This window comes from Anopheles nili, chromosome 3 (assembly GCF_943737925.1).
Source record: "Anopheles nili chromosome 3, idAnoNiliSN_F5_01, whole genome shotgun sequence".
Taxonomy (NCBI): Eukaryota; Metazoa; Arthropoda; class Insecta; order Diptera; family Culicidae; genus Anopheles; species Anopheles nili.
Window position 1 is genome coordinate 39,599,851 of NC_071292.1, and position 25,906 is coordinate 39,625,756.

The window sequence follows — 25,906 nt, forward strand, 5'->3', positions numbered from 1 at the left end:
AAAGCCATCAGTCGATAATTTTGTTAAGAATGATGCGGATATTTCTATGTTTTATAGATGCAAGCATACGAAAGAGATTAATCCGGCTAACTGTTTTTTTTTTTTCATTCGATTGGAATGGGGAAGGAAGGAGAATTTCTAGTCCAGGATAATTCTAAGAATTTTAACAGGCAATAAGGATGAGGAAATCGTTTAAAAGAAAAAGACGATGGTATATGTCGGTGAGTATGTGGGTTACAAATGTGTACAGTTTTTGATTTTTCATGATATATTTTATAATCCGACTATTGAGACCATTGTTGTGATTTGAGAAGAAAAGTGTAGCGGAAGGGAAGGCACCTTGTGGGACACCATTTTCTAAAACATAGTTTTTGGAAACAAACCAATCAATGACAACCCTAAAAGTACGGTTTGATAGACAGCTTTTAAGTAAGTAAAACAAAAGGTCACCGAAATCCCATGTGCAAATTGGTTTTAAATAGCTCGTTTCAAAGTTTTATCAAAAGCGTTTGAAAGATCCATAACTGCGCAATCAAATATGATGTTGATATGTAAGAGCTCTTTCCAACAGGTCATCCATGTGATGTGAAGTTAGTAATAGTACTTTTATCTCTAGCTACGTTTTGCAATTTTCCATTATCGGTGAGGTAAATACTCTGGAGGGAGTGAGGAGGCAGGCAAAGCGATCGTTGTTTTAAGCGCAGTTTTAGTGGCATCACTCCGGACATCACTTCAAGGGACATGGCATGAGTGATCAATTAACGGGATAAGAATGTGACAATGCTTCCGCTTATGAGATTATGGTAGCGGTTACCGGATGGCAATGAACTACTAATCAAGTTTGACAACATTTACTATCAAGTTCGTAGCAAATAACTGGAGACGCGCATATGTACCATCGAATAGTTTACTGTCAATATCCTCATATTTTAAGGCGAACTTGTTCGAATGTGATGTGTGTTGAACATGTTGATACGCACACGGCGATGTAATCTACAATTTTGTAACTACTCATAATAAAATAAGCCAAGAAATCTATAGTATTGGAAAAAAAAACATTTAAATAAAATTCTGAGTGGAATGTGAAAGTCACAATATTTCTAACGTTTGTCACGTTTACCATTGAATTGAAGCATTATCCCTTCATGCTATCTAAAGAGGCTTATAATATTACTACATGTTATAATATAATATGTTAAGTACATACGTTCTAAAATATAATTAAAGCTCATAAATTGTCTCACGGATGGTAGAAATATAGGAAAAAAATACTTGAGAAAATCGCTAGAAAAATGTTGATTGTTTAAAATTGGTAACAAAACTTAAATATGCATTCCTGAACAACATTTTGAACACATTACTAGTGACATTGATTGTCATATTGAAAACGAAGCCCGAAATCCGGACAGTGTATGAAACAAACAAATTGGTGAGATGAGGTAAGACAGTTGTAATGTATTAATGTTATCATATTGTAATCAGATGTGATATACCCACTTGCAGGTCAGGTTGAAAATACGTCCTTAAAATCTCGCGCTCTTTCGGCTTATTCCTTATTCGCAGTAGTATTGTTTGGCTCTATATGTATAATGTTTCGTAATTCGACGATTTGATGAGATGAAACAATCGATCGAAACAAGCTAACAAACAATATAAAAAAAAACATTTTTTTTTGCGTTTAATGGAATGTAAAAACAGAATCTCGAAAGATTCAAAGCAAATTAATCCGATTGAGCAAGATGCATGCGCATACATGTGTCCGAGGGGTAAGTAGTTGGAAATATGAGATATAGTTGGTGATACAACATTTCGATAATTATTATTCTATTTCATAGGTGTGGTGAACAAGCGTTGACACCTAAGAATCGAACTACAAAAATTAAATCGATAATTAGTAATGTTACGAGCGGGGCATCCGAACGGGTCACGCGAAGGTATGGCCCAGCTGTTCAAAGCTGCCCTCAGGTCGTAGCAATTTTAGGGGGGGTCTCTCTGCCCTAGATCAATTGTCTGCAGAATTCACTGGATCCCTATTACCTTCCCGCTAGTTGCTCCTCGCCTTTTGGAGAGCCTATGCCGCAGAAGGGGGTTTCCGAATTCAGCAGAACTTTCGGATAGTTTTTGGGTAGAGTACCCTGATGAGTGCCGTCTTAGCCGAGGGGAGAGTTCCGTTCTTTCCTTTAAAGTAAAAAACAAGTCCTTTCTTTTCGAGCTCTAGATCGACACTGATTTATTTAAAGTGAAATTCTGGCTTATATACTAGTATTTGCAATAGTATGTGTTGGTATCGTATTGGGAATTTGTCGCTGTATGCGAGCTTAAGACGTGGGTCCTAAGCGTTGCTCGATGTATCTATCTTTGTTTAGGATAACGACATCTGCTATTATGCATTCCCATTACGCCTTGTACGCGCCCATTGCGCCGTAGCCACTTATCCGCGCGCTTGTTGATTTTATGCATCTCACGCAGTCGCTTTCCCACGTCGCGGTCTGGCTTTTATTATCTTTTTTCTGTTTTAGAATTCCCTTTTTCTTGGCCTTATCAATGGTTTCCTCTGTCGAGCCGCTCTGAATTGGTTTTTATTTTATGTCATTTTTTTCTCTTTCGACAAACCATGACAATGCCATACATTATTTCGAACCTATCCGTTGCGCTAGCAACATTCTCCCCCTCGTAATTCATTCCTTTGAATTACGCCTGTCTCGAGGTTTGAAATGTTTTCTTATTGATACTTTATTCATTTCAACTTCTTCTGGAGGAACTGTTCTTGCTGTTGTAATTTTCTTTTTATATATGAAATAATAGAACAAAACTGCTGTGGTGATTAGTAATATCAAAAGTATAATAATTGCGAATGATATTATGATTGTCGTTCCTTGATCTTCATTATTTACTGAATTCTTTTCCTATTCATTTTCTATGTGGGCATGTTTTATGAAATAGTGTTTCACTAGATTTTCTTTAGCTATCTCTGCTCTTATTATAATTTCATTAGAGTACAGTGTACATCCTGTATCTAGCTCTATTAAAGCCGCGTAGTAGATAAGTTTTATCGTGCGATTGTTGCAACGAAAAACAAGATTGTTTAGATTGTCCGTATAATACAAAACGGAATTGGCTTCCTTCATATGAAATATTTTTGTGTATGTTGGTTTTGTTGGTTCGGTCATGCAAGTGGTTAAATTATTTTCCAATAACTTATGGACAACACATGATTCATCTTTTAATAAAATTGGGTGATCTTCGATGTAGTGTGTTTCGTTTAATTTTTTCATTTCTTCTGGGTAGAAGTATTCTTTGCGGTTCTCTATGAACAGCAACTATCCGGAGTTCTTCGTTGGTTGGTGATTTAGTGGGCGTTTTCGGCCAATGTACTTTATCCTCTTCGAGAAATGATGGCCCGTTGAACCACGGTCGAGCATCGCTGATTAACTTAGTGGCTATGTCCGCGGGATTCTGTTTTGTGGGAACATATCTCCACTGGTTCGTGCTTGATGACTCAAGAATTTCGCTTATTCGATGCGAAACAAACTGATGGTATTTCCTTCTTTCGCTGTTGATCCACGCTAATACAGTCTGTGAATCGCTCCAATAAGTAACACTTTGTATGGGAAGGCGCAGTTCCTTTTTTATAGACTCTGTTAGTCTAACTCCTAGAACAGCAGCTTGAAGTTCTAATCGGGGAATAGACAACGTTTTCACTGGTGCAACACGTGCTTTCCCGGCTATCAAGCGTACGACGTAACATGTCCTTGACCGGCTTCTGGCATATACACATGCCGCGAAGGCGTCTTCCGATGCGTCTACGAAGGTATGAAGTTCTAGATGATCGTAATCGTATTCCACGATTTGCCTAGGAATTGCTAAGTCCTTAGCGTTAGACACAAGCTTCATCCAGTCGATCCATCTGTTCTGGAGATTATTAGGAATTTCCGCGTCCCAATCATCGGTAAATGTATGCATGGCTTGCATTAAAATTTTACCGTGAATTGTTAGGTAGCTAATGAGCCCTAGCGGATCAAACACACTCATAACAGAACTTAAAACCTCTCTTTTTGTTGGTTTTTTATCTTTTACTGTGTCTAACAATTTCACTTGGTAACCAAATCTATCGGTGTCTGTATTCCAATGAACACCCAAAACCTTTTCGATGTTTGTATCTTTTTCTTTTATGACAACAGTAGTTTCTCGTTCTTGCTGCCTTTCCTTTGGAATGGAGTTCAGCAGCTCCTTTTTGTTGGAGGTGAAATTTCGTATATGAAACCCTCCAAGTGAATGGACCTCAATCACCTGCTTTACGGTGTCGATGGCCTCTTTCATCGTGAAGAAACTATCTAAATAATCATCGACGTAATGTTGATGAATAATTGGTTTCAGCGCTAGTGGATGGGTTTTTTCATGTGTTTCTGCGTTCCGATTCTTTACAGCTTGTGCACATGCTGGTGAGCATGTTGCTCCAAATGTCATCACTTGCATCACGTAAACTTCTGGGTTGGTACCTTCTTCACAATTTCGCCACAAGATACGCTGTGCGTCTTGGTCTTCTTTTTTAATTTGTATCTGGTGAAACATTTCTTTTATGTCACCAGTTACGCAAATTCTACCTTCTCGGAAACGCAAAAGAACTCCAAATAGAGGTGCCATTTCGTCTGGCCCCGATAATAATGCCGAGTTTAAGGAAACACCCTTAACTGTTGCTGCCGCGTCGAAGACTAACCTTGGTTTCGGTTTTGGTTTGTTTTTGTTTATGACAACGAAGTGCGGGAGGTAGAAGGTTTTGGGTGTTGCCAGTATGGATTCTTCCCATGTGAGTTTCCTTAGATATCCTTTGCGTTCGTATTCTTTGAATGTATCTTTCAGCCACTCTTGAAGTTGCGGGTTTTTTTTATTTGCCTTTCCTGTGTTTCAAGGCGGCGTAACGCATTGTTATAACTTTCAGGGAATGCTACATTATCCGATTTCCACAACAATCCCACTTCGTACCTTCCCTCTTTCTTGGTTAATGTTTTGTCTAGGATTTCTTTTGATCGCTCTTCGTCTCGCGATACCAGAGCCTTTGTTACTTTCACTCCAAAGTCTTCGGTTGTAAAGTACTGTTTAATCATATCGTTCATTAGTTCCTCGTTCTTGTGGATCATAACATGGCTTGGTTGACGTTCGTTCTCTTTCATATCTACGCCAAAAATTATCCAGCCCAATTTTGTCTTTATAGCAATTGGGTCTTCTGGTTTTGCTGAGATTCTCGACAAGGGCATGATCAAGTGGCTGTTGTTCAGTCCAATCAATATTGTTGGATGGGCGTTTTCAAAATTGTCTATTGGAACTGATTTTAAATGAGGATATTTAATGTTTAACTCGGTTTTAACCATTGTTTGGGTAGGCAATTGTAGATTTTTGACTGTTCTTATTCCTTTTAAATGGTAGGTGCCTTTCCCTTCTTTTCCTCGTATCGTGCATGCTACACGTCTACTGGAATCTTCTTGCTTGGAAAACTCTTGCGTCCAAGTCATAGTGAGCGGATCTTTTCGTCCACGTAGTTGCAGCTTATCGGCCATGTATTCTTCGATAAGTGTTAGCGATGAACCGGTGTCGAGGAAGGCATATGTTTGTTCATTCCTCTTCCCATTACTAAGGACTACTGGAACTATTTGGTAAAACACTTTACCCTCACTTTTGTGGTAGTTGACCGTTGCATCCTCTGTTCGTTTAGTACGATGTAGCATTGGATGATGTTTCCTATTGCAGTTTTCATAGTCACATTTCTTTGCGTTGCAATCCTGCGTGCGGTGACCGCTGCCTTTCAAGCAATTGAGACATAAGCTTAGTCGGGTTGCAACCGCATGACGTTCTTCGACGTTTTGGTGCTGGAATTGTTCACAGCAGGGTAATGTGTGAGAACCTTTGCATAAGGGGCATTTTGGAGTCCACGGCGTTGATTGTCTCGTCGTGTTTTCATATACCGGCTTAAATGATCTGTTGTTCATAGGTCCCTTCCATGTCATAGAAGAGTAACTATTTCTCACTCGGTCATTTTGTGGTTTATTTGCACGATATTGTGGTCTGGGATCGTGTATATTGACTGACTGTCGAGGTCGGTCGTTGTTCTTAGGCATTTGGCGTATGGTGCTCGCGATTGGCACTAACCACTGAGATAGATGGAGTAATGTGATAGCTTCAACATTCTCGATATCTTTTTTGTGTTCTATCCATTTTGCCTGTAGTAGTTTACCCACGAGCTCATCGATTAAACGGTGATCGCATAAGTATGCTGGCTTATTCATTACTTGAATGTTAATAACAAGGTTTTCAAGAGCGTCAGATAGTGCTGGAACCTTGTGATCGTCCATGCGAATCCTTGTGATCTCCTTCAATAATTCATGATAAATTAGCTCAGGGCGTCCAAAGAGATCTTCTAACCTCCTCATTATGGCTTGAATGTTTTGAGGGTCTAAAAATAGGGACCGTGTACACTTCTCAGCGTCTCCTTTTAGATATTTTTGTAATCTATTCATGTTTTCCAGATCACTAAATTGAGCTTCATTTGTTGTTTCTTCGAAAGCCTTTTTGAATTTAGGCCAATCCCTTGCCTTTCCATCAAAATACGGAAGATTCATTAGCGTTGTTCGCTTGATATGAGTGCCTTCACTCATGCTGTTGATTTTTAGTGCTTCGACTAAAGCCTTTACACTGGGATCTTGAGTACGATCGTCAGGAAGTGGTAACATCTTTGAACGATCGACTTTGCACTTTATGCAAAGGAATTCTTCACCTTTTGCCGGTAGTACGCTTAGTTTGGCGCAGGACAAATGGAACCATCTGTCACATTCGTCACATTGCACCATTATCTTTTCTGCTTCGTCTGGCCTGTCGCACAGTCGGCAAGCGCCATACTTGTTATCGGTAAAGTATTTTAATCCTTTTGATGCCATTTTTATGGTTATCAATTTGGTTACGACTTGAGCCTCACTTTTATTTAAGAGTAGGATTTTCCTAATAGGATAAGATTTCTTTCGTCTTTCCTATACCCAAGATGCGCCCGTCTTTCCTTGAAATGGCTTGCAAGCGTGACAGATTTCTTGTTGAAAACTGAAGGTATATACCTATTGGACAAGATCTTTCTTCTTGCAGTTATCTGTCCTATCACAAAGCTTCACCTTTAGGAGAAATAGATCAAATTTCTTGATCTATATGAGATTTGCAGAGATGTTCTCAGCAATCTTGTTGGATTATGAAATATTTTACTGATAGAGAGTCTCCTCTCTGGAGCCACCAATGTTACGAGCGGGGCATCCGAACGGGTCACGCGAAGGTATGGCCCAGCTGTTCAAAGCTGCCCTCAGGTCGTAGCAATTTTAGGGGGGGTCTCTCTGCCCTAGATCAATTGTCTGCAGAATTCACTGGATCCCTATTACCTTCCCGCTAGTTGCTCCTCGCCTTTTGGAGAGCCTATGCCGCAGAAGGGGGTTTCCGAATTCAGCAGAACTTTCGGATAGTTTTTGGGTAGAGTACCCTGATGAGTGCCGTCTTAGCCGAGGGGAGAGTTCCGTTCTTTCCTTTAAAGTAAAAAACAAGTCCTTTCTTTTCGAGCTCTAGATCGACACTGATTTATTTAAAGTGAAATTCTGGCTTATATACTAGTATTTGCAATAGTATGTGTTGGTATCGTATTGGGAATTTGTCGCTGTATGCGAGCTTAAGACGTGGGTCCTAAGCGTTGCTCGATGTATCTATCTTTGTTTAGGATAACGACATCTGCTATTATGCATTCCCATTACGCCTTGTACGCGCCCATTGCGCCGTAGCCACTTATCCGCGCGCTTGTTGATTTTATGCATCTCACGCAGTCGCTTTCCCACGTCGCGGTCTGGCTTTTATTATCTTTTTTCTGTTTTAGAATTCCCTTTTTCTTGGCCTTATCAATGGTTTCCTCTGTCGAGCCGCTCTGAATTGGTTTTTATTTTATGTCATTTTTTTCTCTTTCGACAAACCATGACAATGCCATACATTATTTCGAACCTATCCGTTGCGCTAGCAACAAGTAATGTATTTAAAATGCTGTAGCTTAATTCGTTCAAGTATAAGCGATTCAATATTATCCGCGTGCAAAATAAATGAAATGAAGTCGAAAATACTAATCAAGCTATCATCATTTGCGATATGATAAGTATTGTTGACTGATGAACACCAGTGTGAGTGAAGTGAACACCAGTCTTAAGGGTAAATCGATTGATTTGATGGTAAACGAATGCAAACTTGTGATTTTGCTAGTTTTATATTGTGTGTTGCAAGATAGTAGCTTACATCCTTTAAAATACTGTTTCAAATCAGTTTGATTGTTTTGGTTTCCTCTATGTTTCGCTTGAATGAGCTCGTAAGAATACAATAATATATGGTTTATTTGGTCCAAATGTTCAGTCTCTTTTAGAATGTTTCCAAACAAGGTTTGGTTATTGGCGTCACCTTCAATAATTGTACGGTAATTGCGACGTTAAAAAATGTCACCTTTCTGTCCCTTGTTAGTTGATAGACCCACGTAACTGTCTCTTAGAGATTGGCGGGATTTGAAGTTATAGGCGTCAGAGAAATTTTTCAATCTAGTTACAAAAAATCACACTCATCGAAAGATTTAATTTGGCCACTAACATTCAGAATATCATAAGGAAATAATTGACCTCTAGATAGTTTTGTAGTTCTTTATATACACTCGACTGCTCTGTATGAAGTAAATAGTTTAGGTTTTGTTATTCTAATTCAATTCAGTGGTGTTTAACGCGCTGTACTTCATATAGTCGATGTTCTTTGCTCAGTCACTATAGGAGGTACATTGGCTAGACGATCACTTCTTTTAATCGAAATTTCGGTTGATCGCTGCCGAGAGGGTCTTGAATAACTTTCCGCTTGATGTTCAAGTCTAAAGAGTACGTACAAAAATACCTATTGCGATCGATTGCGCTTTATCGTGCCATAGGCGTAGTTACCTTAGTTGCTTCAAAAGAATTAAAAAGAAAAGAATTGTCAAACTAAATGAGTCGCGAAGGTCCCTGATGAGTACTGGTATGTTGCATTGCAACCCCTATCATATCCCGTATGCGATAAAATCTCCTACTTTAAAAATTGGGTTTTGTGAGTCATCGCTCACGTGTTCAAGTACCTTTTTAATCTTCTCAGGATCAGTCTTAGCTTCCCGAGCGAGATAACTGGATGCTAGTGATACAACAAGATTTCCCGTAATGGGTTGGGTTGCGACTGCTTCTATGACTTAGTATTTTAATTGTATACAAAATTTGACTGTATTTGCATTTGCACGCGGTCCGGGTTCGACGGGTTTTTTACACACTTTTTTTGTTTTTTTGCATGTCCCCACCAATAGAGGGAAAGAGTGTGAGTGAGCGATAGGGAAGAGAAAGCGCCCCAGGAGCAAGAGTGCGTTGCGTCTGCAGTTTGCATCAGCTTGTGCATCCTAATTGCATCTTATTGAGGGCCATATAAATCATAACAGGCATTTTTTTACAAGCCCAATAATTTAAATTTTACATGCATACATTTTCCAACAACGCCCCAAAGGCATCCGAGGCGATCGTGTGGGTGAGCTTTTCGCCTTTTCGGTGTTTGCTTTCATCGAGTGGTTCTTCCCGAGTGGTGGGGTGGTTCAAGTTGTGGTAAATTGTGCAGCCAGCCATAGCGAGCCCAAAAGCCACCAAAGCACGCCATTTGCATCGTCGCTTTGCTGTTTGTTGTTCCCTTTTTGGGGATTTTCTAAGCCGTGCTGTTCTAAATGGCATGATTCGAGCGGTGGGAAAGGGGTGATGCGAAAATGTCACGGACCGGCACAGGCACAGGCACGCCCAGAAACCCACCCCAACCCCACACTACTCTCGAGCCTGCGCCGTAGATATCGCATCCGGTATCGAATATAGCGAATGGTGCCTTTCGATCCCTTCCCAAGGGTCGGATGAACGAACGTCGCAAAGCGTAATCAGCGAAATGAAACCCTTCCCGGTGAGGTGTGGTTGGGTGCAGCCGGGTTTCGAGGGGTTGCTAAGGGGATGCGTTGGGTTGCGAGTGGCAGATTGGCTGAAGTCTCACATCCTTCGACGTATTCTCGGAACAACCACCCGAGAATGGCCGCTGAGGGGGGGTACCATGACGGTGTTGTATTACATTAGTTTCTTGATTAAAAAATTTATTCAACAAAGGGCGGCAAGCATCCTTCAAGCGCTACCCTTCGAACGAGGCTAAGCGTCGTTCTTCATCGCCATTGTTCATTTCTTTTCCGCATTCTTTTGGACGTGCTTCATCCCCATCGTTTTGGGGTCGTTCTTTTTCCCTCATCGTTTCCTGCGTTCGGTCATCCCTTTTGATTTGGGGCGCAACACAAAGCGTCGCATCAGCTCGAGATCATATTTTGTGCATTTCTTTTCGCTTCTTTTGGAGCTGGCTGACGGAGAGTATCCTCCGAATAGAGCCGTTTGACTTTGGAGAGGCTGCACGGAGAAAAAAAACTATAAAACTGTACCTTGCCGTTGTGGTGACTTTTAGAGAACATAAATAATTAGCTCATAACAGCATACCCCACGCCTTTGGCGGCATATTTTATGCGCATCTTTCGAGCATATTTCTATGCGTCTTAAACAAAAAAAAACGTAGCCCAGCTTCAATAAGCACCATTGTGTCACGCAGTCTGGGAACTGCTTTAGCATAGTTTTACGACAACTAGCTTCCGCTGTCGATATGCCATGAGTCACAAACTGTAAGGCCTGAATGCAATTACATAAATTCTGAAATTCTCAACGGTAGCTTTCTCGGCTTTCAAGAGCTCGCACGCGGTATAAGCGTTTAATTAGGAGTGAGTCGAAAACAATCACATCTCTTTATGCTGCGTTCGATTTCTAATGATTTATAATAACGCTTCTCAAGCTGGATACGCGATGCGCGATGTACGTTTCATACTTCGCCTGCACCGAGTTAAAGCGGGCCTGCATGTCGGGCAGTATACCTTGCGCTTTTGCGTGCTGTTTCCGGGCATCCGCTTCCAGCTGGGCGATGCGTTGTTCCAGCACGCGGCAGGTGGACGAGGTGCTATCGGTTCCCGTCGGTGTCCCCGTCGGTGATTTACTGGCAACTGCAACGGAAGGCTTCGGTTTAGTCTCGGCACATAAAAAACGGAACCACACCGCATCCTTCCTATCAGCGCCAATATGGAGTCCGGATTTTTGCGCATCATAATTCGCTCCATCTCGCGGCACTGTCGCTGCAGGTCTTGTATAGTTTTTAAGTCCTTCTTGCTGCCATCCTGCAGCTTTTTGCGGTCTTTGTGGGATACGTCCAGCCCGGTTTGTAGGAGCTTCTGCAGTTCGATGGCGGAATCCCGATCACACCGGGCCGACTGCAGCTCGGATCTGTGCAAAAGCAATACGAGCCCGTGAGTTGGATGTCCTTGTAAACCCCTCCCCCCCTCCCAATCACCGTAAACCTACCTTAGCACGTCGGCACTCCTCGTCAGGTGGCGTATATCAAATTGCATCATTTCGCTCTCCTCCTGCAGCGTGGTGTAACTATCGCGCAATGTCCTGTGCACCTGGGACAGCGTATCGCATTGCAACCGCTTGCTCTGATAGTGCTCTTCGGTGTCCTTTAGTCGGTCCTCCAGTACGGTGATCTTCAGCTCGAGTAGTCGATCTTTGGACCATAGATCCGGTTTTTCGTGTGTCGGCGATGGTTGCGTGGATTTGTCGAAAGTCTGTCTCCTCGGGACTTCCTGTTTGATCCGACGTCCGGTTGGGTTGGTCGGTCAATAACACCAAGTGTTGGTTTCCGTTGCCTGCTGGGATAAATAAAACTAAAAGGCATATTAACGTAACGCAAGGTACGCGGTTTCCACAGCCTTCTCAGTTTTGAAATACGATTGATGGTTAGTTTTCTTGGGAAGAAAAACATTCTACCATAGCAAAAAACACGATGTACCTCAGTGTGATGTTTCAAACAATTTCATTTGTTTTATTTGTTAGTATTAAACATGAAAAACACCTTTTTAATATATTGCCTGTTCACCTAACCTAAAAATTACAAAAGGGTGCGATGTTAGTGGCGTCCTGCTAGCCCTACTAACAAATATTCAACTGGACGGGGCCATTGAGAGAGTGTGTGTAAGATAATACGCCTGTACGGCACGTAGGCTATAGAGGTATATGCTTATAGAGGTGCGATCCTGGGCACCCGCAGCACACATTGGCACCCGTGGGGCACAGTGCACAGTGCCAAACTTATACGAAAAATTGATCACCGACCCAATATGGCCGTCGACGCGATTTGGCCGTCATGATAAAATTTGAAAAAAAAAATCAACTCGAAAGGAATCGGCAAAATCAAAGGTTTCGCTCGGCGCCAACTATTAATTATGATGATGGCGAATGATGCTGTTGTGGTTCCATCATTCTTCAGACGAACAGCATCACCCTTTATGCTTACAACCTCTTCTTCCTTTTCTTTCTTCCAAGAACTACCCATGGACGGAAAATGATGGACACAAATGCGTTTTTTTCTAACTATTTATTTTTGTCTTTGTTACCACGCCACGCTGGCTTTTTTCAGGCTTGTAGTCCTCGGCCTCGGCCTCGTCCTCGTCGTTCGTCACGTCCTGGTCGTTGGACACGTCCTCGTCCTTGGACACGGCTTTGGCCAATTCCTCGGTCTCGTCTTCGTCTTTGTGGCTCCATTCTGATTTCCTCGTCTGTCGCTTCTCTGCGGCGAGTTCCTTATGGCGGCGCTCCTCCTCCTGGCAGCGCTCCTGCTCCTTCTGGCGGCGCTGCTGCTCTTATTCTTTCTGTCGCCCGTATTTGTATGTCGGTTCAACGGCCAGTCGGGGACGATGGACGTTTTACAAGCTGTAGGTTGATGGTCTGCAGTGGAGGAAGCCGATTCCTCATCCTTCCTTCGAATAAAATAATTGGTTCTGGAACCGGAATTTCCGGTCGCCAGTGCGGAAAGTCTGGTACGGGACGCCGGGGCGGAAAGTCCGGTACGGGCCGCAAGGGATTGCCTGTATTGGATGGATGCTCTTCCGTTAACTCCGACCAATTATCAAAATAACTTTTAACTTTTCTTGTTTTTCTTAACTTTTCTGACACTGAAACTGCCTTAACTCAATTACAACCGATACTTTTTATTTGTGTATTTTTATAGAGACTTTGAGCCGGCGTGGCTACATTCGCCTCTAAAGTTCCGTATATTCCGATGTTGTTTGGCTTTGCAGCTGTGAGGTGGTTATATTTGCTGCTTTAGATTGGTGAGCCGTAGGAATTTGAGTAATTTCGCTTCGCTTTTTATATCCGGATATAATATTTTGTGCAGTTGTGGGTCAAGAAGGCAGGAGGTACGTTGCCTTGAGAATCCTAGACAGTCCACAAGAATATGTTGGACTGTAATAGAAACTCCACAGTAACTGCATAGTGGCGGAGGCGCTCGATCTAATATGTGTGTGTGTGTAAGCCGTGTATGGCCGATGCGTAGGCGGGACAGAGTTTTTTGATCATTGCTGTTATTAGTATCAGGCCAGGGTGTTGTAGTTGTTTTTATTTTTCTTAATAGTGGTTGTTGTAGGTTGGACCAGGTTTATTCCCAGCTTTTGGCTATTGCTTGATTGGTTGAGTTCTGTATATCTTTCCTGGTTATTGGGTCGTGGTTTGTAAGGGTTTTATTTCTGCCTTTAGTGGCTAAGAGGTCTGCTTTTTCGTTCCCTCGAATGTTTGCATGGCTGGGAATCCAACATAAGGATACTGTGGATTCCTGTGCAAGTTGTTCGAGCTTTTGGATGTTAGCGTCTCTGGAGTTTCCGTGTTCTAAAGCAGAGAGTACGCTGGCACTATCAGTAAATATGACAGATGGTTTGTCGGAACGTAGGCAGTCTTCTATTGCAATGATGATGGCTATTGCTTCGGCAGAAAAGGATGATGTATGTTCTGGCAGTTTGATGGAGATTTTGTCGTATTTGGAATAAATTCCACAGCCCGCTGTGTTGTTGTGGCTAGAACCATCTGTGTAAATGTGGTGGTGGTGTTTGTAGTATGTTTGTCGCATTTCAGTGAAGAGAGTGTTGGTTTCAATCTTTCGTTGTTGTTTGTTGAAACTGTCTCTGAAATGCCAGTTTATTTGGATCGGCGGTAGGTCCCATGGACGGGAGGTGTTGCGGATGAGTTTTGATATGTCAGGAAGTTGTTTTTGGGTGAGTTTTTCAAGACCTTTGTTGGCTCTGTTTACGATTGTGTTTCCAGCTTCGCCTTTTTCTCTTATTCGGCAGGCCGCGGCTACTAGTCTTTTGGTGACCAGATGTTGAATCGGCAGGAGTCCACTCTCACATAAAATAGATTTGTTGAGGCTGGTGACAAATGCTCCTGAAGCGAATTTAACTGCAATCGCCTCTTCTGGGGGAGTATTTCTTTTGCCAGACACGGGTATAGTTCAAGTGCGTGATCCCACGCTCTTGTTCAAGCGTTGTGGTGCCCTTCGAGAAGGACACCATAAACACCTTGGAGGAGACCTTATCCGGTGCGCCTACACTCAGCTCGCGGACCGCGGTGGGCGCGAGCCTCTGCTCTTTTTTTTGTAATATAATCAGTTTATTAACATATAACATATAAATAAATCCTTCACTATCCAAGAAGCTCGTTCCCCGCGAGTAATTATTGCTTCAAGGTAAATTCTATTTGAAAAACGCAAGTCATCACAAAATAAATTCGAAAGGGGCTCAATGCTCCGGCGCACTCTCTTTTTTTTCCATTAAGTTTCTTTTCAGAGCGTTCTCTTCTTTCTTTCTTTGCCTTCACCAGACGCCATTATCAGCGCCCGGTGAATTCCGCTGCGCTAGCCGCCGCTTGTTGGCATGCCGTCAGCGATGCTGGGGACCCGTGTGCCAACCGACGAGCCTGCAGCTGTCTGCGGTACGCTCGTTGCCGCTCATTCCGCCGTTGCCTAGCTGCTTCTTCTCTCCGCGCCACGGTGGACGGCGAAGGCGGCGTCATCGCTCTGCTGTAGCGTACCAGCAGAGGAGGAGAAGGAATTTTTGAGCCACCACCAAAGTTTTTCTACATTTTGGGTATGAATAAGTGAATCAGAAGGATTCACGAAGTTAGTTGAGTGGTTAACAGCGACATGTCCGTATCCGTGCTGTTTCAGATGATTGTAACCACGCCAACAATCGGTTACAATTTTGAAGCCGATACGAACATGTTCGTTGATTATGCCGGTTAAAATTTCGGTATTTCTGCGCTCTACGAGCCATAGAAATATCTCCTTTGTTTCCCGACAAATGCCTTCCACCAACCACTCATTGGGGAAGGCATTCATGCGGCCCCGGTTGTACTTACGTGTCGAGATTTTGGTCTCGTCTATCTCGACTGTCAGACCAGGTCCTCCAATCGGTGAATCATTGTTAATCTCCATCAGCAACTGCATGCGAATTTCGCCGAAGTGCTTCAACACTGTGCGGGAGTTCACTTTTGCTTCTTTTGCTGCAGTTTTAGCCCCAATTCCGTTTCGCCACATGTAGAGCAAAATCATTCCCTGTTTCGGGTGTTTTCGAAAAATGACTGTAAACGTACGGATTTTTCAGCGATCTGGCAACCACGTTTTTCCCAAAACCACTTGCATCTGTAAAATAACTTTATATGTTACAACATATACACACGTAACCTGTTTCTTTGTTCATTAGTGTGCACGTACTAAAGTTACACTAACAATTATTCTGCCTACCTAGTTTACTTACCTGTCTCCGTTCCGAATTTCTGTTCTAAGGAGCATCGCTCCTTGGCACCGACTGTAGGTTTGGCTGCTCTGCAGGATGCTTTTGTCCATCAACCAAAAAGGGAGTTGACGGGATCGTGGACGGGAAGTGGCTAAAGACTGTGGCAAAGGACTCACTTTCCATTATTTCGTGATCACTTGTGAACTTGATGGTGAATCTACTCTACTATCGCCGCAGTTAGGGTGCTGGTACAAACTGGATGCTGAAAGCACCGTCTCAGCTCTCTGTCTTCCACACCAATATTAGACAGGTCAATGATCTTCCGGTCAAATCGGTTGTTCCTCGCTATCGATAATGAATGAATGAAATCCGAGACAGAGTTAGTGTCTCTCAGCTCTTTGGCTTTCCCTGGGTGATCACCTAAGACTTCAGGTCCAAAGCTGAAATGACAGCCTCAAAGGTGGTCTTAGTTCGACCTTCTAAGCCATACTTGATTGCCTCTAGATTGTTACCCCGTAGATTAATCAGGGTCAACAAGAGGCTCACAAGGTTGTTGGGTCCCTTGGGGCCTGCGACAGAGATTGACCTGTCAGAGCCAAGCTCGATGATAGTTCCTTCCCGCATCTTGCTCTGTCGGATTGCCAGTCGGTGTCATTCCCACCAGCCATTCCCACCAACCACCCAACCACATCCCCACATTCCCACCACCCACCCAACCCCATCCCCAGATCTAGTATTTAATTAAGAATGCCGATCTAGCGACGCGCGATGTTTTTGCGGGAATTCCGGATGTCCATCAAAATATAGTCCAAACCGCAATAGTTCGGCAGATCCATGAATGTGGATCGATCGCCGAACAATTTATGTTGGAACCCGAGCAACTGTAACATAAAAGACTCGTTGGGTTCAACCTGAGCCCGCACGGTCTTGACGCGATCGTACGCGTCCCTTAGGCTTAGCTGGCCGTACTTCATCAGGTACGCCAGGCACAATGTCACTGAACGGCTCATTCCTGCTACGCAATGAACTAGAGCAGCGCCACCGGCCTTGCGTTCCTGATGGATCATGTCGGCTACTTTATGGAAGTAGGGTTCCAGATTTGTCTCATGCCTATTTAGTTCCGGGATCCTTAGATACCGTGTGTTTTCCGCAGGGAGTTCAGTATCGTCTAACTCGGCTTCGGTTGTAACATTGATTATCAATGTTATTCCCTTTTTTTGCAACACGTCAACATTGGCACCTCCACCGCAGAGGTAGAGGTTTTCGACTATTTGTGAAAATACATCCTTCTGTGGGATAATTTCCACGAAGTCTTTGTCACTATAATCAAGGAGTTTTTGGAGCCTTGAAAATCTCCGTACATCTGAATACATTTTAAAATATTGCAACGTATATCGTTCGCAACAGACATAAAATGAATTTTTTTTGTGTATTTTTAAAGAGACTTTGAGCCAGCTTGGCTACATTCGCCTCTAACGTTCCGTGTGATCCGATGTTATTTGGCTTTGCAGCTGTGAGGTGTTTATATTTGCTGCTTTAGGTTGGTGAGCCGTAGGAATTTGAGTAATTTCGCTTCGCTTTTTATATCCGGAGATAATATTTTGTGCAGTTGTGAGTCAAGAAGGCAGGAGGTACGACGTTGCCTTGAGAATCCTAGACAGTCCACAAGGATATGTTGGACTGTAATGGAAACTCCACAGTAACTGCATAGTGGCGGAGGCGCTTGATCTAGTATATGTGTGTGAGTAAGCCGTGTGTGGCCGATGCGAAGGCGGGACAGAGTTTTTTGGTCATTGCTGTTAGGATAATCAGGCCAGGGTGCTGTTGTAGTTTTGATTATTCTTAGTAGTGGTTGTTGTAGGTTGAACCAGGTGGATTCCCAGCTTTTGGCTATTGCTTGATTGGTTGAAATTTGAATATCTTTCCGGGTTATTGGGTCGTGGTTTATATGGGTTTTATTTCTACCTTTAGTGGCTAAAAGGTCTGCTTTATCGTTCCCTCGAATGTTTGCATGGCTGGGAATCCAACATAAGGATACTGTGGATTCCTGTGCAAGTTGTTCGAGCTTTTGGATGTTAGCGTCTCTGGAGTTGCCGTGTTCTAAAGCAGAGAGTACGCTGGCACTATCTGTGAATATGACAGATGGTTTGTCGGAACGTAGGCAGTCTTCTATTGCAATGATGATGGCTATTGATGATGTATGTTCTGGCAGTTTGATGGAGATTTTGTCGTATTTGGAATAAATTCCACAGCCCGCTGTGTTGTTGTGGCTAGAACCATCTGTGTAAATGTGGTGGTGGTGTTTGTAGTATGTTTGTCGCATTTCAGTGAAGAGAGTGTTGGTTTCAATCTTTCGTTGTTGTTTGTTGAAACTGTCTCTGAAATGCCAGTTTATTTGGATCGGCGGTAGGTCCCATGGACGGGAGGTGTTGCGGATGAGTTTTGATATGTCAGGAAGTTGTTTTTGGGTGAGTTTTTCAAGACCTTTGTTGGCTCTGTTTACGATTGTGTTTCCAGCTTCGCCTTTTTCTCTTATTCGGCAGGCCGCGGCTACTAGTCTTTTGGTGACCAGATGTTGAATCGGCAGGAGTCCACTCTCACATAAAATAGATTTGTTGAGGCTGGTGACAAATGCTCCTGAAGCGAATTTAACTGCAATCGCCTCTTCTGGGGGAGTATTTCTTTTGCCAGACACGGGTATAGTTCAAGTGCGTGATCCCACGCTCTTGTTCAAGCGTTGTGGTGCCCTTCGAGAAGGACACCATAAACACCTTGGAGGAGACCTTATCCGGTGCTCCTACACTCAGCTCGCGGACCGCGGTGGGCGCGAGCCTCTGCTCTTTTTTTGTAATATAATCGGGTTTATTAACATATAACATATAAATAAATCCTTCACTATCCAAGAAGCTCGTTCCCCGCGAGTAATTATTGCTTCAAGGTAAATTCTATTTGAAAAACGCAAGTCATCACAAAATAAATTCGAAAGGGGCTCAATGCTCCGGCGCACTCTCTTTTTTTCCATTAAGTTTCTTTTCAGAGCGTTCTCTTCTTTCTTTCTTTGCCTTCACCAGACGCCATTATCAGCGCCCGGTGAATTCCGCTGCGCTAGCCGCCGCTTGTTGGCATGCCGTCAGCGATGCTGGGGACCCGTGTGCCAACCGACGAGCCTGCAGCTGTCTGCGGTACGCTCGTTGCCGCTCATTCCGCCGTTGCCTAGCTGCTTCTTCTCTCCGCGCCACGGTGGACGGCGAAGGCGGCGTCATCGCTCTGCTGTAGCGTACCAGCAGAGGAGGAGAAGGAATTTTTGAGCCACCACCAAAGTTTTTCTACATTTTGGGTATGAATAAGTGAATCAGAAGGATTCACGAAGTTAGTTGAGTGGTTAACAGCGACATGTCCGTATCCGTGCTGTTTCAGATGATTGTAACCACGCCAACAATCGGTTACAATTTTGAAGCCGATACGAACATGTTCGTTGATTATGCCGGTTAAAATTTCGGTATTTCTGCGCTCTACGAGCCATAGAAATATCTCCTTTGTTTCCCGACAAATGCCTTCCACCAACCACTCATTGGGGAAGGCATTCATGCGGCCCCGGTTGTACTTACGTGTCGAGATTTTGGTCTCGTCTATCTCGACTGTCAGACCAGGTCCTCCAATCGGTGAATCATTGTTAATCTCCATCAGCAACTGCATGCGAATTTCGCCGAAGTGCTTCAACACTGTGCGGGAGTTCACTTTTGCTTCTTTTGCTGCAGTTTTAGCCCCAATTCCGTTTCGCCACATGTAGAGCAAAATCATTCCCTGTTTCGGGTGTTTTCGAAAAATGACTGTAAACGTACGGATTTTTCAGCGATCTGGCAACCACGTTTTTCCCAAAACCACTTGCATCTGTAAAATAACTTTATATGTTACAACATATACACACGTAACCTGTTTCTTTGTTCATTAGTGTGCACGTACTAAAGTTACACTAACAATTATTCTGCCTACCTAGTTTACTTACCTGTCTCCGTTCCGAATTTCTGTTCTAAGGAGCATCGCTCCTTGGCACCGACTGTAGGTTTGGCTGCTCTGCAGGATGCTTTTGTCCATCAACCAAAAAGGGAGTTGACGGGATCGTGGACGGGAAGTGGCTAAAGACTGTGGCAAAGGACTCACTTTCCATTATTTCGTGATCACTTGTGAACTTGATGGTGAATCTACTCTACTATCGCCGCAGTTAGGGTGCTGGTACAAACTGGATGCTGAAAGCACCGTCTCAGCTCTCTGGCTTCCACACCAATATTAGGCAGGTCAATGATCTTCCGGTCAAATCGGTTGTTCCTCGCTATCGATAATGAATGAATGAAATCCGAGACAGAGTTAGTGTCTCTCAGCTCTTTGGCTTTCCTTGGGTGATCACCTAAGACTTCAGGTCCAAAGCTGAAATGACAGCCTCAAAGGTGGTCTTAGTTCTACCTTCTAAGCCATACTTGATTGCCTCTAGATTGTTACCCCGTAGATTAATCAGGGTCAACAAGAGGCTCACAAGGTTGTTGGGTCCCTTGGGGCCTGCGACAGAGATTGACCTGTCAGAGCCAAGCTCGATGATAGTTCCTTCCCGCATCTTGCTCTGTCGGATTGCCAGTCGGTGTCATTCCCACCAGCCATTCCCACCAACCACCCAACCACATTCCCACCACCCACCCAACCCCATCCCCAGATCTAGCATTTAATTAAGAATGCCGATCTAGCGACGCGCGATGTTTTTGCGGGAATTCCGGATGTCCATCAAAATATAGTCCAAACCGCAATAGTTCGGCAGATCCATGAATGTGGATCGATCGCCGAACAATTTATGTTGGAACCCGAGCAACTGTAACATAAAAGACTCGTTGGGTTCAACCTGAGCCCGCACGGTCTTGACGCGATCGTACGCGTCCCTTAGGCTTAGCTGGCCGTACTTCATCAGGTACGCCAGGCACAATGTCACTGAACGGCTCATTCCTGCTACGCAATGAACTAGAGCAGCGCCACCGGCCTTGCGTTCCTGATGGATCATGTCGGCTACTTTATGGAAGTAGGGTTCCAGATTTGTCTCATGCCTATTTAATTCCGGGATCCTTAGATACCGTGTGTTTTCCGCAGGGAGTTCAGTATCGTCTAACTCGGCTTCGGTTGTAACATTGATTATCAATGTCATTCCCTTTTTTTGCAACACGTCAACATTGGCACCTCCACCGCAGAGGTAGAGGTTTTCGACTATTTGTGAAAATACATCCTTCTGTGGGATAATTTCCACGAAGTCTTTGTCACTATAATCAAGGAGTTTTTGGAGCCTTGAAAATCTCCGTACATCTGAATACATTTTAAAATATTGCAACGTATATCGTTCGCAACAGACACAAAATGATTTTTTTTGTGTATTTTTAAAGAGACTGAGCCAGCTTGGCTACATTCGCCTCTAACGTTCCGTGTGATCCGATGTTATTTGGCTTTGCAGCTGTGAGGTGTTTATATTTGCTGCTTTAGGTTGGTGAGCCGTAGGAATTTGAGTAATTTCGCTTCGCTTTTTATATCCGGAGATAATATTTTGTGCAGTTGTGAGTCAAGAAGGCAGGAGGTACGTTGCCTTGAGAATCCTAGACAGTCCACAAGGATATGTTGGACTGTAATGGAAACTCCACAGTAACTGCATAGTGGCGGAGGCGCTTGATCTAGTATATGTGTGTGAGTGAGCCGTGTGTGGCCGATGCGAAGGCGGGACAGAGTTTTTTGGTCATTGCTGTTAGGATAATCAGGCCAGGGTGCTGTTGTAGTTTTGATTATTCTTAGTAGTGGTTGTTGTAGGTTGAACCAGGTGGATTCCCAGCTTTTGGCTATTGCTTGATTGGTTGAAATTTGAATATCTTTCCGGGTTATTGGGTCGTGGTTTATATGGGTTTTATTTCTACCTTTAGTGGCTAAAAGGTCTGCTTTATCGTTCCCTCGAATGTTTGCATGGCTCGGAATCCAAAATAAGGACACTGTGGATTCCTGTGCAAGCTGTTCGAGTTTTTGGATGTTAGCGTCTCTGGAGTTGCCGTGTTCTAAGGCAGAGAGAACGCTGGCACTATCAGTAAATATGACAGATGGTTTGTCGGAACGTAGGCAGTCTTCTATTGCAATGATGATGGCTATTGCTTCGGCAGAAAAGGATGATGTATGTTCTGGCAGTTTGATGGAGATTTTGTCGTATTTGGAATAAATTCCACAGCCCGCTGTGTTGTTGTGGCTAGAACCATCTGTGTAAATGTGGTGGTGGTGTTTGTAGTATGTTTGTCGCATTTCAGTGAAGAGAGTGTTGGTTTCAATCTTTCGTTGTTTGTTGAAACTGTCTCTGAAATGCCAGTTTATTTGGATCGGCGGTAGGTCCCATGGACGGGAGGTGTTGCGGATGAGTTTTGATATGTCAGGAAGTTGTTTTTGGGTGAGTTTTTCAAGACCTTTGTTGGCTCTGTTTACTATTGTGTTTCCAGCTTCGCCTTTTTCTCTTATTCGGCAGGCCGCGGCTACTAGTCTTTTGGTGACCAGATGTTGAATCGGCAGGAGTCCACTCTCACATAAAATAGATTTGTTGGGGCTGGTGACAAATGCTCCTGAAGCGAATTTAACTGCAATCGCCTCTTCTGGGGGAGTATTTCTTTTACCAGACACGGATATAGTTCAAGTGCGTGATCCCACGCTCTTGTTCAAGCGTTGTGGTGCCCTTCGAGAAGGACACCATAAACACCTTGGAGGAGACCTTATCCGGTGCTCCTACACTCAGCTCGCGGACCGCGGTGGGCGCGAGCCTCTGCTCTTTTTTTGTAATATAATCGGGTTTATTAACATATAACATATAAATAAATCCTTCACTATCCAAGAAGCTCGTTCCCCGCGAGTAATTATTGCTTCAAGGTAAATTCTATTTGAAAAACGCAAGTCATCACAAAATAAATTCGAAAGGGGCTCAATGCTCCGGCGCACTCTCTTTTTTTCCATTAAGTTTCTTTTCAGAGCGTTCTCTTCTTTCTTTCTTTGCCTTCACCAGACGCCATTATCAGCGCCCGGTGAATTCCGCTGCGCTAGCCGCCGCTTGTTGGCATGCCGTCAGCGATGCTGGGGACCCGTGTGCCAACCGACGAGCCTGCAGCTGTCTGCGGTACGCTCGTTGCCGCTCATTCCGCCGTTGCCTAGCTGCTTCTTCTCTCCGCGCCACGGTGGACGGCGAAGGCGGCGTCATCGCTCTGCTGTAGCGTACCAGCAGAGGAGGAGAAGGAATTTTTGAGCCACCACCAAAGTTTTTCTACATTTTGGGTATGAATAAGTGAATCAGAAGGATTCACGAAGTTAGTTGAGTGGTTAACAGCGACATGTCCGTATCCGTGCTGTTTCAGATGATTGTAACCACGCCAACAATCGGTTACAATTTTGAAGCCGATACGAACATGTTCGTTGATTATGCCGGTTAAAATTTCGGTATTTCTGCGCTCTACGAGCCATAGAAATATCTCCTTTGTTTCCCGACAAATGCCTTCCACCAACCACTCATTGGGGAAGGCATTCATGCGGCCCCGGTTGTACTTACGTGTCGAGATTTTGGTCTCGTCTATCTCGACTGTCAGACCAGGTCCTCCAATCGGTGAATCATTGTTAATCTCCATCAGCAACTGCATGCGAATTTCGCCGAAGTGCTTCAACACTGTGCGGGAGTTCACTTTTGCTTCTTTTGCTGCAGTTTTAGCCCCAATTCCGTTTCGCCACATGTAGAGCAAAATCATTCCCTGTTTCGGATGTTTTCGAAAAATGACTGTAAACGTACGGATTTTTCAGCGATCTGGCAACCACGTTTTTCCCAAAACCACTTGCATCTGTAAAATAACTTTATATGTTACAACATATACACACGTAACCTGTTTCTTTGTTCATTAGTGTGCACGTACTAAAGTTACACTAACAATTATTCTGCCTACCTAGTTTACTTACCTGTCTCCGTTCCGAATTTCTGTTCTAAGGAGCATCGCTCCTTGGCACCGACTGTAGGTTTGGCTGCTCTGCAGGATGCTTTTGTCCATCAACCAAAAAGGGAGTTGACGGGATCGTGGACGGGAAGTGGCTAAAGACTGTGGCAAAGGACTCACTTTCCATTATTTCGTGATCACTTGTGAACTTGATGGTGAATCTACTCTACTATCGCCGCAGTTAGGGTGCTGGTACAAACTGGATGCTGAAAGCACCGTCTCAGCTCTCTGGCTTCCACACCAATATTAGGCAGGTCAATGATCTTCCGGTCAAATCGGTTGTTCCTCGCTATCGATAATGAATGAATGAAATCCGAGACAGAGTTAGTGTCTCTCAGCTCTTTGGCTTTCTTTGGGTGATCACCTAAGACTTCAGGTCCAAAGCTGAAATGACAGCCTCAAAGGTGGTCTTAGTTCTACCTTCTAAGCCATACTTGATTGCCTCTAGATTGTTACCCCGTAGATTAATCAGGGTCAACAAGAGGCTCACAAGGTTGTTGGGTCCCTTGGGGCCTGCGACAGAGATTGACCTGTCAGAGCCAAGCTCGATGATAGTTCCTTCCCGCATCTTGCTCTGTCGGATTGCCAGTCGGTGTCATTCCCACCAGCCATTCCCACCAACCACCCAACCACATCCCCACATTCCCACCAGCCACCCAACCCCATCCCCAGATCTAGCATTTAATTAAGAATGCCGATCTAGCGACGCGCGATGTTTTTCCGGGAATTCCGGATGTCCATCAAAATATAGTCCAAACCGCAATAGTTCGGCAGATCCATGAATGTGGATCGATCGCCGAACAATTTATGTTGGAACCCGAGCAACTGTAACATAAAAGACTCGTTGGGTTCAACCTGAGCCCGCACGGTCTTGACGCGATCGTACGCGTCCCTTAGGCTTAGCTGGCCGTACTTCATCAGGTACGCCAGGCACAATGTCACTGAACGGCTCATTCCTGCTACGCAATGAACTAGAGCAGCGCCACCGGCCTTGCGTTCCTGATGGATCATGTCGGCTACTTTATGGAAGTAGGGTTCCAGATTTGTCTCATGCCTATTTAGTTCCGGGATCCTTAGATACCGTGTGTTTTCCGCAGGGAGTTCAGTATCGTCTAACTCGGCTTCGGTTGTAACATTGATTATCAATGTTATTCCCTTTTTTTGCAACACGTCAACATTGGCACCTCCACCGCAGAGGTAGAGGTTTTCGACTATTTGTGAAAATACATCCTTCTGTGGGATAATTTCCACGAAGTCTTTGTCACTATAATCAAGGAGTTTTTGGAGCCTTGAAAATCTCCGTACATCTGAATACATTTTAAAATATTGCAACGTATATCGTTCGCAACAGACACAAAATGAATGGTGCCTACTCTTCGTTCTCTCTTCCTTATTTACTTTAGAGATAGATGAGCATGGCATGCTATGACGAGCATTGTATAATATGAAAATATTTTTTGACACTTTGACGGTCAAGGATGATAAACAAATATTGACTCGCAACTGAATATTATTGCTATTTACGGTGCCATACAGGAATCCCCATGAAGCTGGGGAATCCAGTATCGTAGTGTGATAAAACCTCAACAACAAAGAAGCATACGAGGATTATTTTACAAAATGAAACCATTCGAAAGTTTTACATTTTCCAACGTGGACGTAAGGCGAGTGCTACATTTTCTGCGTACGACGCGTCATTTATCTATTTAACTTTACTGCACACAGGAAGAAGTTGTTCCAAATCGATAAAACAATGATAAAAGTTGGAGTGTTGGGAAAATCGAAAGAGGCTCATTGTAATAAATTGGTGGATTTTGATCTGTTAAACGTTCATCCATAGCTCGCAGAAGAACCTGAAATAGATGTACTGTCGTATGGCACCACAACTCGGGAAAGCAATATTTTTGCTAATGTTTGTTTATTTTTTTTCAAGGGGAAAGTGAAATTTTACTTTCGTACAGAAGGAAACCCGGTGTTTCTTTATTTCGATGCCACATTTGATAGCATTGTTTTGTTAGAGCTCACCGAACGGATAATAGTGGAAAAAACCCTGTAGCATGCCTGCAAAACACCTTATTCTAATGAAGACTGATACACTACTGAAGTACATTCAACCTGAACCATTTCGCACTGTTTCCCACAG

At 43.7% G+C, this 25,906-nt stretch overlaps 4 protein-coding genes across 4 annotated transcripts in view; all 4 read right to left on the reverse strand.

Moving 5' to 3' along the window:
* The window catches only part of LOC128724269 (centrosomal protein of 162 kDa-like), a 29,375-nt gene extending 13,835 nt beyond the window's left edge, over positions 1-15,540 (reverse strand). Inside the window, exons 1-5 of the mRNA XM_053818008.1 lie at positions 15,363-15,540; positions 12,569-12,813; positions 11,478-11,758; positions 11,170-11,399; positions 10,951-11,122 (exon numbers count right to left, since the gene is read on the reverse strand). Coding sequence (XP_053673983.1) covers positions 10,951-11,122; positions 11,170-11,399; positions 11,478-11,758; positions 12,569-12,813; positions 15,363-15,540 — 1,106 coding nt within the window. The remainder of the gene's footprint in view (positions 1-10,950; positions 11,123-11,169; positions 11,400-11,477; positions 11,759-12,568; positions 12,814-15,362) is intronic.
* Positions 15,541-16,494: 954 nt separating this feature from the next.
* LOC128724270 (dual specificity protein phosphatase 14-like) lies at positions 16,495-16,998 on the reverse strand (the record flags this gene model as incomplete). The annotated part of the gene is made up of 1 exon (XM_053818010.1): positions 16,495-16,998. A coding segment is annotated over one exon (504 nt), but the record flags the coding sequence as incomplete, so codon positions are not given.
* A 3,473-nt stretch (positions 16,999-20,471) lies between these two features.
* Positions 20,472-20,987, reverse strand: LOC128724271 (dual specificity protein phosphatase 14-like; the record flags this gene model as incomplete). The annotated part of the gene is made up of 1 exon (XM_053818011.1): positions 20,472-20,987. A coding segment is annotated over one exon (516 nt), but the record flags the coding sequence as incomplete, so codon positions are not given.
* A 1,419-nt stretch (positions 20,988-22,406) lies between these two features.
* On the reverse strand, positions 22,407-24,978 carry LOC128724272 (dual specificity protein phosphatase 18-like; the record flags this gene model as incomplete). Its single annotated transcript, XM_053818012.1, has 3 exons — positions 22,407-22,561; positions 23,331-23,526; positions 24,556-24,978. Coding segments are annotated over 3 exons (774 nt in total), but the record flags the coding sequence as incomplete, so codon positions are not given.
* Positions 24,979-25,906: the final 928 nt, after the last annotated feature.